The 13254-nt window shown below is 26.7% G+C and overlaps 1 protein-coding gene across 2 annotated transcripts; it reads right to left on the bottom strand.

Annotated features, from left to right (window-relative positions):
- Positions 1-711: 711 nt before the first annotated feature.
- Positions 712-8770, bottom strand: LOC107454393 (DNA polymerase epsilon subunit 3). 2 transcript variants are annotated; one of them, XM_016071587.4, is made up of 5 exons: positions 8590-8770; positions 6773-6852; positions 3712-3797; positions 2386-2504; positions 712-1012 (listed from the first exon to the last, which is right to left on the bottom strand). In XM_016071587.4, exons 2-5 carry the CDS (start codon positions 6833-6835, stop codon positions 795-797), a joined length of 486 nt encoding a protein of 161 aa, XP_015927073.1. In that variant the 5' UTR covers positions 6836-6852; positions 8590-8770; the 3' UTR covers positions 712-794. The 2 variants fall into 2 exon arrangements, with proteins under 2 accessions (XP_015927073.1, XP_071034889.1); XM_071178788.1 differs by having other exon boundaries at positions 8157-8736.
- Positions 8771-13254: the final 4484 nt, after the last annotated feature.

The raw sequence follows: 13254 nt of genomic DNA, 5'->3' as shown, positions 1-13254 counted from the left end.
TTCATCATAAGTAGTGTAAGTTTAACTGGAACATCATAGCTTATGTTTATGTTAAAAGAAAATGTTATCTAATTAAGAAAAAAAAATCACATATTAATATGAATGGAATCGGGAGAACAATTTAAAAGCTTATAATTCAAAATTAGATGCTGTATAATTTATTAAATGTTAATATTAGCAAAATATAATTTTTCATACTTTTCCAGCTTTTAAGCTCACTAGCTTAGCTTTCTTTGGTGATTATTTTTATTCACATTTGCTTATACAAAGGATAATAATTTAATACCTATTCAGCTTCATTAGAAAATCTTTTTATAAAATGTTATTACAGTAGTTATGTCATAAAAAATATCTTTAAAACTAATTTTTTTTTTTACTTCATAACTTCAATATAATTTAAATTAATGTCAACATTTTTTTTCTCCACTCATGAAAGCTTTTGAAAAGACTGCATTGCATTACAATTACATTAATAGATCAGGTAATGGTTTTTACTCCAAACATGAAAATTAAAATATTTACACATGTTAATTAAACTTTCTATTTACAAAAAAGTTTTAACAAATTAATGTTAAAAGCCAATGTAAAAAAAGAAACAAGCGATAAAAATAATGATAATCATCAGATAAAAGTGATAAGACAAAATAAAAGAAATGTGAAAACTTGGCACAATAAACATAAATGGTTTAGAAAATAGTTAAGAAAACATACTTGGTGAAGAAATGAAAGTTTAATGACCATAAAATTTCATCCTGTATTTACAAATATGTACATATATTTACATTTGAGAAATATTAAATTGTTACTTCTGCAGAAACATCAGTTTCTAGTTCTCCAGTCATTAAATCACTGCTAGTTCCTGCAAACAGAGAAGCACTGGCATCAAAGACATTAGCACTTTCTGTTTCTTTAGCCGTTGCACTTTGAGAACGTTTTCTCTTTTTTGGAACCTTCTCACCCTTGGTTGGAGAATTAGACAAAGATTCTTTCTTACTCTTTTGGGCATGATAGGCTGTAATAAAACAGAACAATGTAATATTCAAAGAACTATGGAGAGATTATTAACAGATAACTTTCTTTCTGTACAAGAAACAAAACTAATTATTAAAACTGCAAAAGGTGATAAAAATTTGCCAAAGCAAAAAACTTACACAATGGGGGAACAAACTTAACCATTACAAAATGTAAGTATTAAAAATAAGAATCTATAGTCAACTACAACATGCTATGTAAGATACCAATTGATATGTTTACTTTTTTTCCCCACATCATTTTTTACTATCTCAAATACACATAAAAATCTATTCAACATCTAAGTTTTTTTATATTTCAAATATGCAATGTACATTCTTTTTTTTTAGTTTAAAGATTAAAAAAAACTTTCCTGCACACAGCTAGTAGTTGCCTAAAGGGGTCATGAATGTTAGAGCTATTCAAGACTAAATGCACCATTATAACATTGATTGCACATTGGATTCCTTTACTCCTCGGACAGGCTGGTTTGAGAAGTAAAAGCATCCACTACCAAAAGATCTGAAATTGTACTTTTAAATGGCTTCCCAGGATGAAACCTCAGCGTCTTACAATGATGACACTGTGCAGCTCAGTTTAAAGGTTAGATAAAACAAAGTCTCAAAAAACTAACAGATATTATGTAAAAATAAAATATAATACAAATAAAAAAAAATATGCAAGATTGTGTTTATGCATGTAAATTATGTAATGAAATTTTAACTAAAAAAAAATTTATAATGCTATCTATTTATAGCAATCAGACTTTTAAGTGACAATTAAACTGTTTTGGGTATTTTTAAAGTATTTTATGGACTATTGGGCTGCTTGATATACTATACTGCGCGGGGGCCACTCTAAAACAAATTCCAAGACTGAACTTACTTTTTAACTAACAACAGAATTTTCAAATATTTATTGCTCAATGACATCAAAACAGAAAAGAAAAAAAAAAAACTTTGCCATGAGAACGGCCCACATCATTTGCTTGTTTGCTTTTTATAAAAAATACATTTTTCCTCATTTTTTTAATTTATTTTTTACAGCAAACAAAATAAAAGTAAAAGCGACTTTGTATCTTTTTTTACACTATTTGCTGAATAATAAACCTATATTTTTCAATAATATTTTTATAATAATAAATAAATATTTTTTTCTTGAAGCCATTCATATCTCTACTTATTTTTCACTTCATTCACATCTCTACTTATTTATCATCATCAACTATTTTTAGTTCAAAATAATCTCAATTTGAGCATTTTAATAGAGTCTCGTGGCAGACTTTGCAAGCTTTTATTTAAGAGATCAATCATAAAATAATAAAAGTTGTAATAATATATTATTGTAATTGTTAAATAAAAAATAATCACAAACCTTGCAAACTTTCTTTTATGGGATCGATCATATCCTCAAAAAGCATATCTTCTAGTGCAGCATACACATCATCTATTGTTAAAGTTTTGCGCTGAGATGCAGCTTGGGCATGACTGGCACTGAAAGTTTCAACAAAAATTTTGAGTCTAAATTGTAACACAAATAAGCTTTTAGTTACAAATCAAAGAAATTGTTTTAACTGCAAAAACAGATGCAAAACTTAAGAAATAAAAAGGAGAAAAGTGATTTTCATTTATTTAGTCACAAATATTAAACAACTAAAATTTACTAAAAAAAAAATTTTGTTTTATGTTTGAAAATGTATTAAAATATTTGAAATTCGAAGCTATAGTACAGAAATAATATTAAACAAGTACAGTAGGGAACCGATTATCCGGAACGATCGGGACCATCACTATTCCGGATAACTGATTTTTCCGGTTTTCTGAATCGCTACAAAAAGCCGTTTTTTTATTCTTAAACCCAACTAAAAAAAAATTTTTTTTAGGAAATAATCCTGAAAAGAAGAAAAAACGATGAAGTAATACACTAATGATTATTTCCAAAATGATGGTAAGGTGAACATCTTTCAAAAAAGAAAGAAAAATCCTAAAATCTTATAAGGAAAAAAAAATTTTGTTTAAAAAATGGCGGGAAAATTTATCGAATTTCGTTCCGGTTTTCTGGTTTTCCGGTTTTCTGATTTCCGGATAACGGGTTCTGTACTGTACCATTCATTTTCGCTAGTTAGAATAACATACAATTTAACTTCAAAATTCTCATAAAATATTTTTAAACATATTTTTTTCAACATATAGTTCAGAGATCAGGTATAGTTAAATTAAGCTTTAACTTTAACACCATAAATAAATTACAAAATCTCTGCAAAAAATAAAAACATAAATAAATACTAAACAAAAACCTTGCCCTGTCTTGATTTTTACTTCGTTATTAATTACACATCAACTTTTCAATATAGCATTAAAAATAGATTTACTTTACTCTTTTATTGGTATCTTATAACACTTATTTTTTAGTTAATGTATAAGTACAAAACCAACTTTTGGTACAAAGGTTTCAGAAAATTTTTATCAATTTTCTGCAATTTTTTTAAAATAACATAGTTGGTTAAATTATGAAATAAACATTTAGCAATTTGGGCAAACATCTCAGAAAATAAAAACTGATTCTTTTGAAACAACATGTATACACAAGAGAAGGGCAGTGAAAGATGGACAATTTCTAACGTGTTTAGAGATAAAATTTTAATAATTTTAAAAAAGTATGGAAGTAGAAATTAAGTAACAATTGAAAATATTAACACACCAAGCAGTTGTATAAAGAACAAAAATAGCAGCTGCTCTAGAAACTGCTGCTCTTGCTTCTTTAGAAATATTTATACCATCTGGGATCTAGAAGGAAAAAGTTCATTAATAAATACATTTAAAATGCTACCAACTTGAAAACACAATTTTAAAGCATCAAAATTAAAGTTTTTTGATTTTTTTTCTTTAAAAAAAGACATTTTAATAAGGAATACTTAATACAACTAAAGAATTTTTAACTAATAATACTCCAGTATGGGTATTGGAGATGTTTTGAAATCTATGCATGGTTTTAATTTTATTATTAAAATAAGTATAAACTACAATTAGTGTGTCCTCAAGTCAATTAAGATTGTGTTTGTTAAAAATGTCAAAGGAAATTAAGCATTTTAAAAGTGACAAATTTTTTTTTAAGTCGGAATAAAATCATACTATTCTCATTTCAAATAAAGAAAATTATCAATACTTTCGAGGGAAAATAAAATTGGTTATTTAAAAATAAAATATACTTAATTTTGCTTAAAACTCAAAATGGAAGAAATGCCAATATAATTTAACCACTTAAAAAGAATGCTCCTCATGAGGACAGGGATCTAACTGAGATCCTTATCCTCATGTGCCCTTATTGAGATAAGTGTTTCACACAGCTGTATACATCAATCATAATTTGAGAGAAGTTTTGAGAACAATAACAAATTGATAATTGCATTTTGTTTCGCACATAAATTCTATAGAGTGTATTATTTATTTCATAGGCACCATAATTTGATTTACAATTTAAATTTACAGGATAGAGGGAAAAATAAATACAAATTTAAGATCATTTATCTTTACATTTATCCAAACATTATCTATTCACCCATCTTTTTTAATATATATTTTTCAGCTTTTCACTTAGCCTTATAAAAATTATTTTACATTATTTCCATAAATATCAGAGTTATGTCTTTTATTATTTTTTTAACCATTGTATTCTTACTAGGAAGTATTCATGATTATGAACCAGAATTTTATTCTTAGCAACAATACACACTTTCGTCTTACATACTTTTGTATTACATTACTCAATACATTATTTTTGTCTTAGGAGCTATTTAAATATTATGCAAACATCTAAAGGAAGAGATGGCATTTGTGATTGCTTATTTTTCTCGATAAAGGAAGGGGTGGGGTATGAGCAATGCTTATATATGATAATAAAATCTCTTAAATTTTAAAAAAGAAATTTTAACATAAAAAAATTTGGGGAAAAATAGCACTTGAAAAGAAAACATTGGAAAAAAAGTTTATTTAATATAACAAATAAAATGTAATTTTATGCAAAGTTAAATTTTTTATTTGAATTTCATCCTAAAATTCTTAAAATTAGATTACTACAGTAAAGTCATAATAAATGCACAAAACAAAGTGTTATAAATAATCATAAGGGAGAGGTTGAAGTTAGCTTATTTTTGTTGTTAAGGGAGAGTTTAAAATCTCTACAAACATGCTCACGTGTTTTTAGCCCTTTAGTGAAAAATAAAAAGTCAAAAAATGCACGGGAAGAGTAGCATTTGTAATAGGGACATGGGCATTCTTGACACTTATCTTACATTGTTTTTGGGTCAATACTAGTTTTGAGAATTACGATTGTGATTCAACTTGATATTTATAATAATAATGAGTTACTGAAGGAAGTCTTGGGAAATTAAATATGTATATATACAGGGTGCTTATAAATTCCCGAACCCATTTTGATGTTTAATAACTCATAAAATAATGAAGATATAAACAAACTTATGGCATTTATTGATGGAATAACTCATATATTTTCCTTTTCAGGTTTGATCTTTACTTTCATAAATATCGTCTGCGTGTGTGGTTAATTTCATTCTCCAGTCTAAATATCTGTACTTTCCTAAATATCATCTGCTTATTAATTGCATTTTTCTCTCTTTTGTTTTTGGCAACTATTGCAATGTTATGTTTACTTTTGATGTGTTTGTTCTATGTAGTACTTTTCTATGTGATGTTTTATTCGAGTGGATATTAAGGAGAATGCATACACCTAAAGAGAAAGCACAGAATTACAACCGCAATAGCTCTGTGGATGCTGACATGCTTGCCGCTACCTGGCGTGAAATTGACTATCGACTTGATATTCTCCGTGCGATGAAGGGGGCGCACATGGAAGTTCATTCACAAGGGTCATCAAAACTTTTTGAGTCTATCTAACCATTTATGTTATTAATTTTAATCTATCTCTATTATTTTATGAGTTCTTAAACATCAAAATGAGTCCGGGACTTTATAAACACCCTGTATATATAAATATATATATATATGTCACATACACTGTGTAGCACTGAAGCGCCATCTTAGTGATAGCAGCACTAGTCATCCCCTGGAGATTGGTGGGAGATGCACCTTATAAAAAGTCTTGTTTTAACCACCTGCCTGTGTATCAATCTTGTTATCATGCTTATTAAACAGCTTTGGTATTAATTGAATTATTCCTCAACCCCTAGACACTACCACACTCCAACATGGGGGCCATGACCGGTATAAACGGTGTAGCACTGAAACACAGAAGTGCCATCTCTTAGTGAGATAAGCGGGAGATGCACCTCACAAGGAATCTTGTTTTTACCACCTACAGGTGTATCAATCTTGTAATCATGCATATATAACAGCTTTTTTATTGTGTTAATCTTCAGCCCCTAGACACCACTGTGCCAACTTATAAATATAAATTGAACACTAAAAAATATTAACACGACATGAATGAGAAAAATGAAAACATAGTTATTTAAAGGGGATTGAGTGTTTTACCATTACGATCATACCTCTCAGTTTAATGTTTTTATTTCCAAAAGTTAAGTTACGTCTCTATGTTATGGCGAACTTTTTCCCATTTACACACTGAGAAGTTCTCCAAAGAATGTTAAGAAGTTAGGTGAAAAATTGGTTTATTGTATTGAGAATGGAATTTTTTAAAACGGATTACTTACATAGAGTTAAAATGTTTCAAGTCTTATAGCAATAGGAGGGGATAAAAAGCTTTGCTTCAAAAGTATACTTACAGCATCTTTTAACAGTCTAGTTATCACTGCTGATGGTAAAGCAAGTTCTTCCTTTTCAGACATTACTGTTAATTACTTTACTGAAAGAAAAAATACATCAAATTTCGTTTAGGAAATTTATAGGATGCATTTCATAATACAGAAAATTTTAGATTATTTGCTTGCATTGTTGTATTTAACCTGCAGTCTGGTTCAAAGACTACATCTTTCATATACAATATGCTGTAGCAAATAAAATTAGGAAGATATATTCTTTGAGATAGATTTTGTCCCATACTTAGTTTACATCCCCACAGGTTGCACACCTCTGTCATTACCGACAATTATACTTAATAGATAGTAAAAATAATTTTAATAACACAAAATTTCAATTCTTGGTTCTTTCTTGGAAGAGGAGAATAGATCAAGTGCAGTAGGCTTGATTTCCATAGTGCTTTACTACCTCTATCTCTTAATAATTCTTAACTCACACTTCAAAAATAAAAAGTATGATTTTATTAGGTAGGAATTTCTTAATAGTAATATTGTTTTAATATTTCTGTTCAAAAAAAAAATTTTTTTTTAGGGGGATATTTCCATATCGTGATCTGTTGCGCCAACTACAATCGCCAAGATGCCAAATTGATTTTAAACTTGAACTTGCACATTTTTATTAAAAAAAAACATCATGTAGATGTTTGCCCAGGGGTCCATACCAGTTGACCTTTCGAATTAGTTCCTTTCTGTGCTGTTTTTTTAAGTACTGTTTAGGTTTCTCACAAGCCCCTGCCTGGAAGTAGCTAAGACTTGACGATTATTCTGTCACAGATCACAATACGGAAATCTCCCCGTTTTAGGTAGAGAAGAACTGATTATATCAGATTTTAATAAAATAATAATATTAAGATATTTTAAAACCAATTAGATGAATGATAAGAAAATAATACATTATGCCAATAATCACTTTGCCAACTCCAAAATGGACATCTTCCCATGATTACTATCACAGTACATGGATCAAAATAATCAACAACTCTCTCATCACAATGCATGCGTGAAAATAATCACCAACTTCAAGTTACAATTAAGGCCATGGCCTTCAAGGAAATAAAATAAACATAATTAAATACAAAATGGGGCAGACACGAAAGGTAGATTTGTAACCTTCCCAGAGCACAACAATATACTTTTTTTTATTAATTTCATAATTATTTTATTAATAATTATTTCATAATATTTAAATTAATTAATAAATTAATTTTAAGTCGAACAACTGGGAACTTTTGTTTGGTGTTTTCAATTGACATAAACAGGCAAAAATTTACATACGTTAATTGTTTTTAATTAATATTATGAATTTTTTCTATATTGAATTAATTACATTACATTATTAAGCTACTTTTACCTTTTCATTTAGCTATTAGTTTTTTATTTATCCATAGTGTAGCAACCACTGCATAGTCTTCCATAAAATAAATATAATCCTTAAAATATCGCACTACTCTTTATTAATACTATGAATACAAATTCGGAACAGGAAAAAAATACAATGCAACATATTCATATCCATTCTCTTCTTTTATCAAAAAATTTAATGAAAAATCTCAGAATTCGCGACAATACAATCATTTTTCTTTATTACTAATATCTCCAATACAGATTCAAAGATCAGTAACATTATCAGTAAAACAATGTCTCCTTGAACATTTTGGTTTTGCTAATTCACCCTAGCTAATTAATTTCTTTCTACACAGAATTTTTTTTGAATATTAAATAAGAAATATTTTACGGTTTTTAAAATGCGAACAATTTTAATAACTTTTAAACAAGGTACTTACTACACTTATGAATAAGGTTTGTATTGAATAGCAAAAACAAATCTTTACTATATTGTACTATAAAAATTTTAGTTATTACTATGCTTGCACAATAAATGGAAAATAAATATTATGTTGAAAAAATTCCCGCTACCGGAAAGCAAAAACAAAATAAACAATATGGACGACATATAATACGGTCACGATTTTAGAATTAAAGACTCTATAATAGTGACTTCGGTAGCTGAGAAACCAATAAAGATTTAAATAAAGTTTAAATTTTTTCCCAGATTCCGCTTTGAAATTTTTTTTTTCCTTATTTCATTTTTAAAATAATTACAACATTCTTTTAAGTAGTTCATTTCGTTGTTTCGATAATAAATTTAGAAATTAATTCAAGCATTGAACAACTGAACTCGAAAAGTACGGTAACTATGGCAACACAACGTTTTGTTTGATAATAAAACATCGCTGTCGGTGGTTATTCACGGTCAGAAAATTAATATTGTATATTCACATATCAAAAAATTATCTCCAATATAATTTCTCCACTAATTTATGCTAAATGGAAGATAATTCAAAAGTAACCAAAGGTGTAAAAGTTCCTCAGGAGTTAAAAGATATTTTAGTTGAATATACTAAGAATGTCATAAGATCTCAACCTCAAGATATATTAGAATTTTCTGCAAAGTAATTTTCTTCAGATTTATTGATTTTAATTATCTAATTTACCAACTTATAAATAAGAAAATTCTTTTTTTTACCGTGAATCCGAGAATATTTATGAAACTAATTCTAATCATAATTTAAAAAAATTTGATTATTTCACATACAACTAATAATACACAATAAAGCTTCACTTACTAATTATCGCATTTTTTTTTCTTTTTGTGGCTTTCACTACAGTATTTTATTTAAAAAGAATTATCTACTTGATAAACAAGGCTGTACTAAAGGAGGGGGGGGGCAGGTACAATAGAACATATTGAGGGCCCAATTGAAATTCCATTCGAAAAAAGAATGGCTGTTTTATTTATTTATTTTTACTATATTTGTATAGGTTCTCAATGTTCCACAATTTTAGTGAAAAAATTATGTACTTTTAATACATTTTAATGAAAACAAATAAAGAAACATTTAATTTTTATTTAAATTGAGCATTAAAAAAATGAAAATTAATATATAGAGTATTTAAGGAAATTGATAATTTCAAAATCAAACGTAAACCATCACTTTGAAATGCCATTTTGAAACAGCTTAAAATATATGGAAACTAGACTTCATAAAACAAATTTCTTCCTGGGATCCGTAAATTAGGATCTAAAATAACTTATACCATTTTGAAATAAAATGTTTAGCTAAAATAACAGTAAGAGAACAGGTCTTCATTAAATAGGATAGGTAGTCTACTGTTGAAACTGAATAAGTTAGGGTACAAAATTTCTACTCACCTTTGGCAATCAGATGTTTAAGGCCTATGAGTGAGTTTCACCCTTTATGATGCTGAGTTTTAATTTAAACTATATACAGTAGGGAAACGATTATCCGGAACGTGCGATCGGCACCATCGTTATTCCGGATAACTGATTTTTCCGGTTTTCTGAATCGCTACAAAAAGCCGTTTTTTTATTGTTAAACCCAACTAAAAAAAAAAAAAAATTGGAAATAATCTTAAAAAGAGGAAAAAACGATGAAGTAATACACTAATGATTATTTCCAAAATGATGGTAAGGTAAACATCTTTCAAAAAAGAAAGAAAAATCCTAAAATCTTATGAGGAAAATAATTTTTTTTTTAAAAAATGGGGGGGGGGATTTTTTTGAATTTCGTTCCGGTTTTTTGGTTTTCTGAATTCCGGATAACGGGTTCTTTACTACTTAGAAAGAAAAATACTGAGTCACTCACTTTTCACTTATAAAACCATTGCTATAGGAAATATTAAAATCTTTAAAAAAAAGCCTTACTACGATTTACTATTATTGCACAAAATATATTTCAAGTTTCTAGATTCTTTTATAGTGTCTATCACCAAAAAATTCCTTATGCTTCACGACATTTTTAATTTGTTCACATTTTTCATAGATATCAAATAGGGGCAAGTAAAAATTTTAGTTTGTCTAGTGAATTGAAATTTCATGCCCTGAAATAAATACTGTAATAGATAATTGAGATCTATTATAATAAACATCTGTTGTTAATTGTAACTTCATAATTTTATCAAGAACTTGGATCATTCTAGTAATTTCTATTTTTAAAGCATAATTAAAAAATCTCTGTTATAGCTAAAATTCTAAAACTATTTATAATGTGAATAAAATCTATTTTATTAATTTCATATAAATTCGATATATAGGTTTCTCAAAATATTTGTTTTAATCATGCTCAATATTTTTCTTGTAACACAATTTTAATTAACACTTCAGCAAAAAAATTTTGGGATACTAATTCTACTGGATAAAATTTGCATAAATTGTTTGAAATTAATATGCATTTGATTTCATGTGATAGTTAAATTGTCTGCCTAGAAATATTTTATGTTTAGTAAGTAAAGAGAAAATAATCATACAATTTAGCATCAATTATAAGAGATTTAAATTAAAATTGAATTGCAATAAACTGAAATTATGAGTTTGAATTTTGCTTTTTTAGTAAATTAAAATTTGATTTAATTGATCATCATTTCAGCTTTAGTGTTACTAAATCTTGCTTATTTTAAAACTGTAGATCTTTGCAAAAAATAGCAAAAGAATTTTATTTTTCAACACCTAAAGCAATAATATTAATGAATATAATTTGTCCTTGCTTGATTAACTCAGATGTGTAAACCGATATATGCGCTCATTGATCAGTTTTATATTTATTCATAAAAGTACTTGCCTTTTTTGTGTGAAAGTCTCAACCATTTATTTTTTCCACTTTAGAACATGATCCAAATGTTGAATCAAGAAAAAGTAATTCATAATTAATTGTTCTAATAAATGTCCTGCATAAAACTCATTTATGAAAAATTAAATTATTGCTATTTCAAAAGTGAAGAATGTTCTTATCTAAATAAGAATTTATCTAAATCTAAATAAGACATGATTTTTTTTAATTTTTCTACAAATAGCGCACAAATTCAGTTTTTTTAATAAATGTTAGTCAACTTAGTAATTTATAAATACTATAGATGTTTGATGCATTAGTTCCCTATCATTATATTTGTCACAATTGATAATAAAAAATCTTTTATTTTCTTGATAATCTGTATTTTATCATTTAATGGTAGCGATCAACACAATATACCATATAAACTAACTCATTGTCATTTTTATCTATCAAATAATTAAATATAATATTGCAGGGACTTCTTTTGAAATTTTACTGGAAGTAAATCTCAAGAGTCACTTAAATAGTCCGAAAAATTTCGTAGCCTTAATATCTATATTATTTTTTATAACAATATTATAATTTGATAAGTTTGTTATTTCTAGAGGTTTTTAAAATGATTTCCATTTTAGAAGCATTCTATTTTATGTTTATGAAGAAAAAATTTTTTTTTTAAAAAAATTGATATTTAAAATTAATTTTAATCAAATATTTTTATAATTTTTTTTACAGATATTTCAAAGAATTGGCTGAATCGACAAAAGTAGAGGCAAGCCAAATGGACAATGAAGGTGGATAAAATGTATTTTTTTAAAACAAAATAAAACACATTTATAAGCAACAATGAAAAAACAATTTATTAATTGAAAGACCAACTTCAATATAAAAAATCAAACAAATCTTGCAAAAAGATATACTTTTAACACACAATGTTGTCGTTCAAAATTAAAATCACATCTAAAAATAGTAATATTGTATCACAATCACATTAAAAATATGCTTACATGTTAAAAAATAGTGAAATTTCAAAAAGCACAGCCATTTACAATAATAAATAATTATATATTTATTATGTTTACAAAATTATTAATAAGTGGTCATGTTTCGATTTTTTGCTGATTTATAAAAATGACAGTCCTCTAATTAAAAAGAATTCTGAGGTATACAAAAGTAATTAAATAAGAAAAAAAATTAAAAACATAAAATGTATTCATAGCCTGAGTCTGTCTAAAATGTAAACAATGAACAAACATACTTATTCAAGTTGAATTATTCACAAAAGTATTTACAAAAATTTAGAGTAATTTAAAAGAAAGTATTTACTTTTTTCCCACAATTCTCACTCAAGCTAAAGATAATTATATAAAAATATTATTCTAAGTTAAAAAACACTAATTAAATATAAAAACTTATAGAAATGTTTGGATATTACAAAGATGTTGAACTTTGGTACAAAATTTTTTTCACAAAAATAAAAATATATTATTAAATTAATATTTTTAACAAACGTTTTACACGAAAATGGTTTTATCGAATAATTACAACACAACAACCAAACATGCAATCCTCGATTAAAATGAAGAAAAGTAAAAAATCACAGCAGACATTTAACATTGGCACTTAAGCGCAAATCGAAAGGCAATATTTGTATTTTAAAAGTAACTATAATTGCATAGCTGCGTTAAACTGGATATATAAAAACTAAAACAATTGTGCTTTTAAGATATAATTATTTTTCCTTATAAAAAAATACTTGACTAGTATGCAAAGATATTTCTGTACTAAAGTGTAAAATTATAGTGACTTTACAGACCATAT

Source organism: Parasteatoda tepidariorum, chromosome 3 (assembly GCF_043381705.1).
Source record: "Parasteatoda tepidariorum isolate YZ-2023 chromosome 3, CAS_Ptep_4.0, whole genome shotgun sequence".
Taxonomy (NCBI): Eukaryota; Metazoa; Arthropoda; class Arachnida; order Araneae; family Theridiidae; genus Parasteatoda; species Parasteatoda tepidariorum.
The sequence above is the reverse complement of the archived record's forward strand: the minus strand, read 5'-3'. Positions and strand labels throughout refer to the sequence as shown.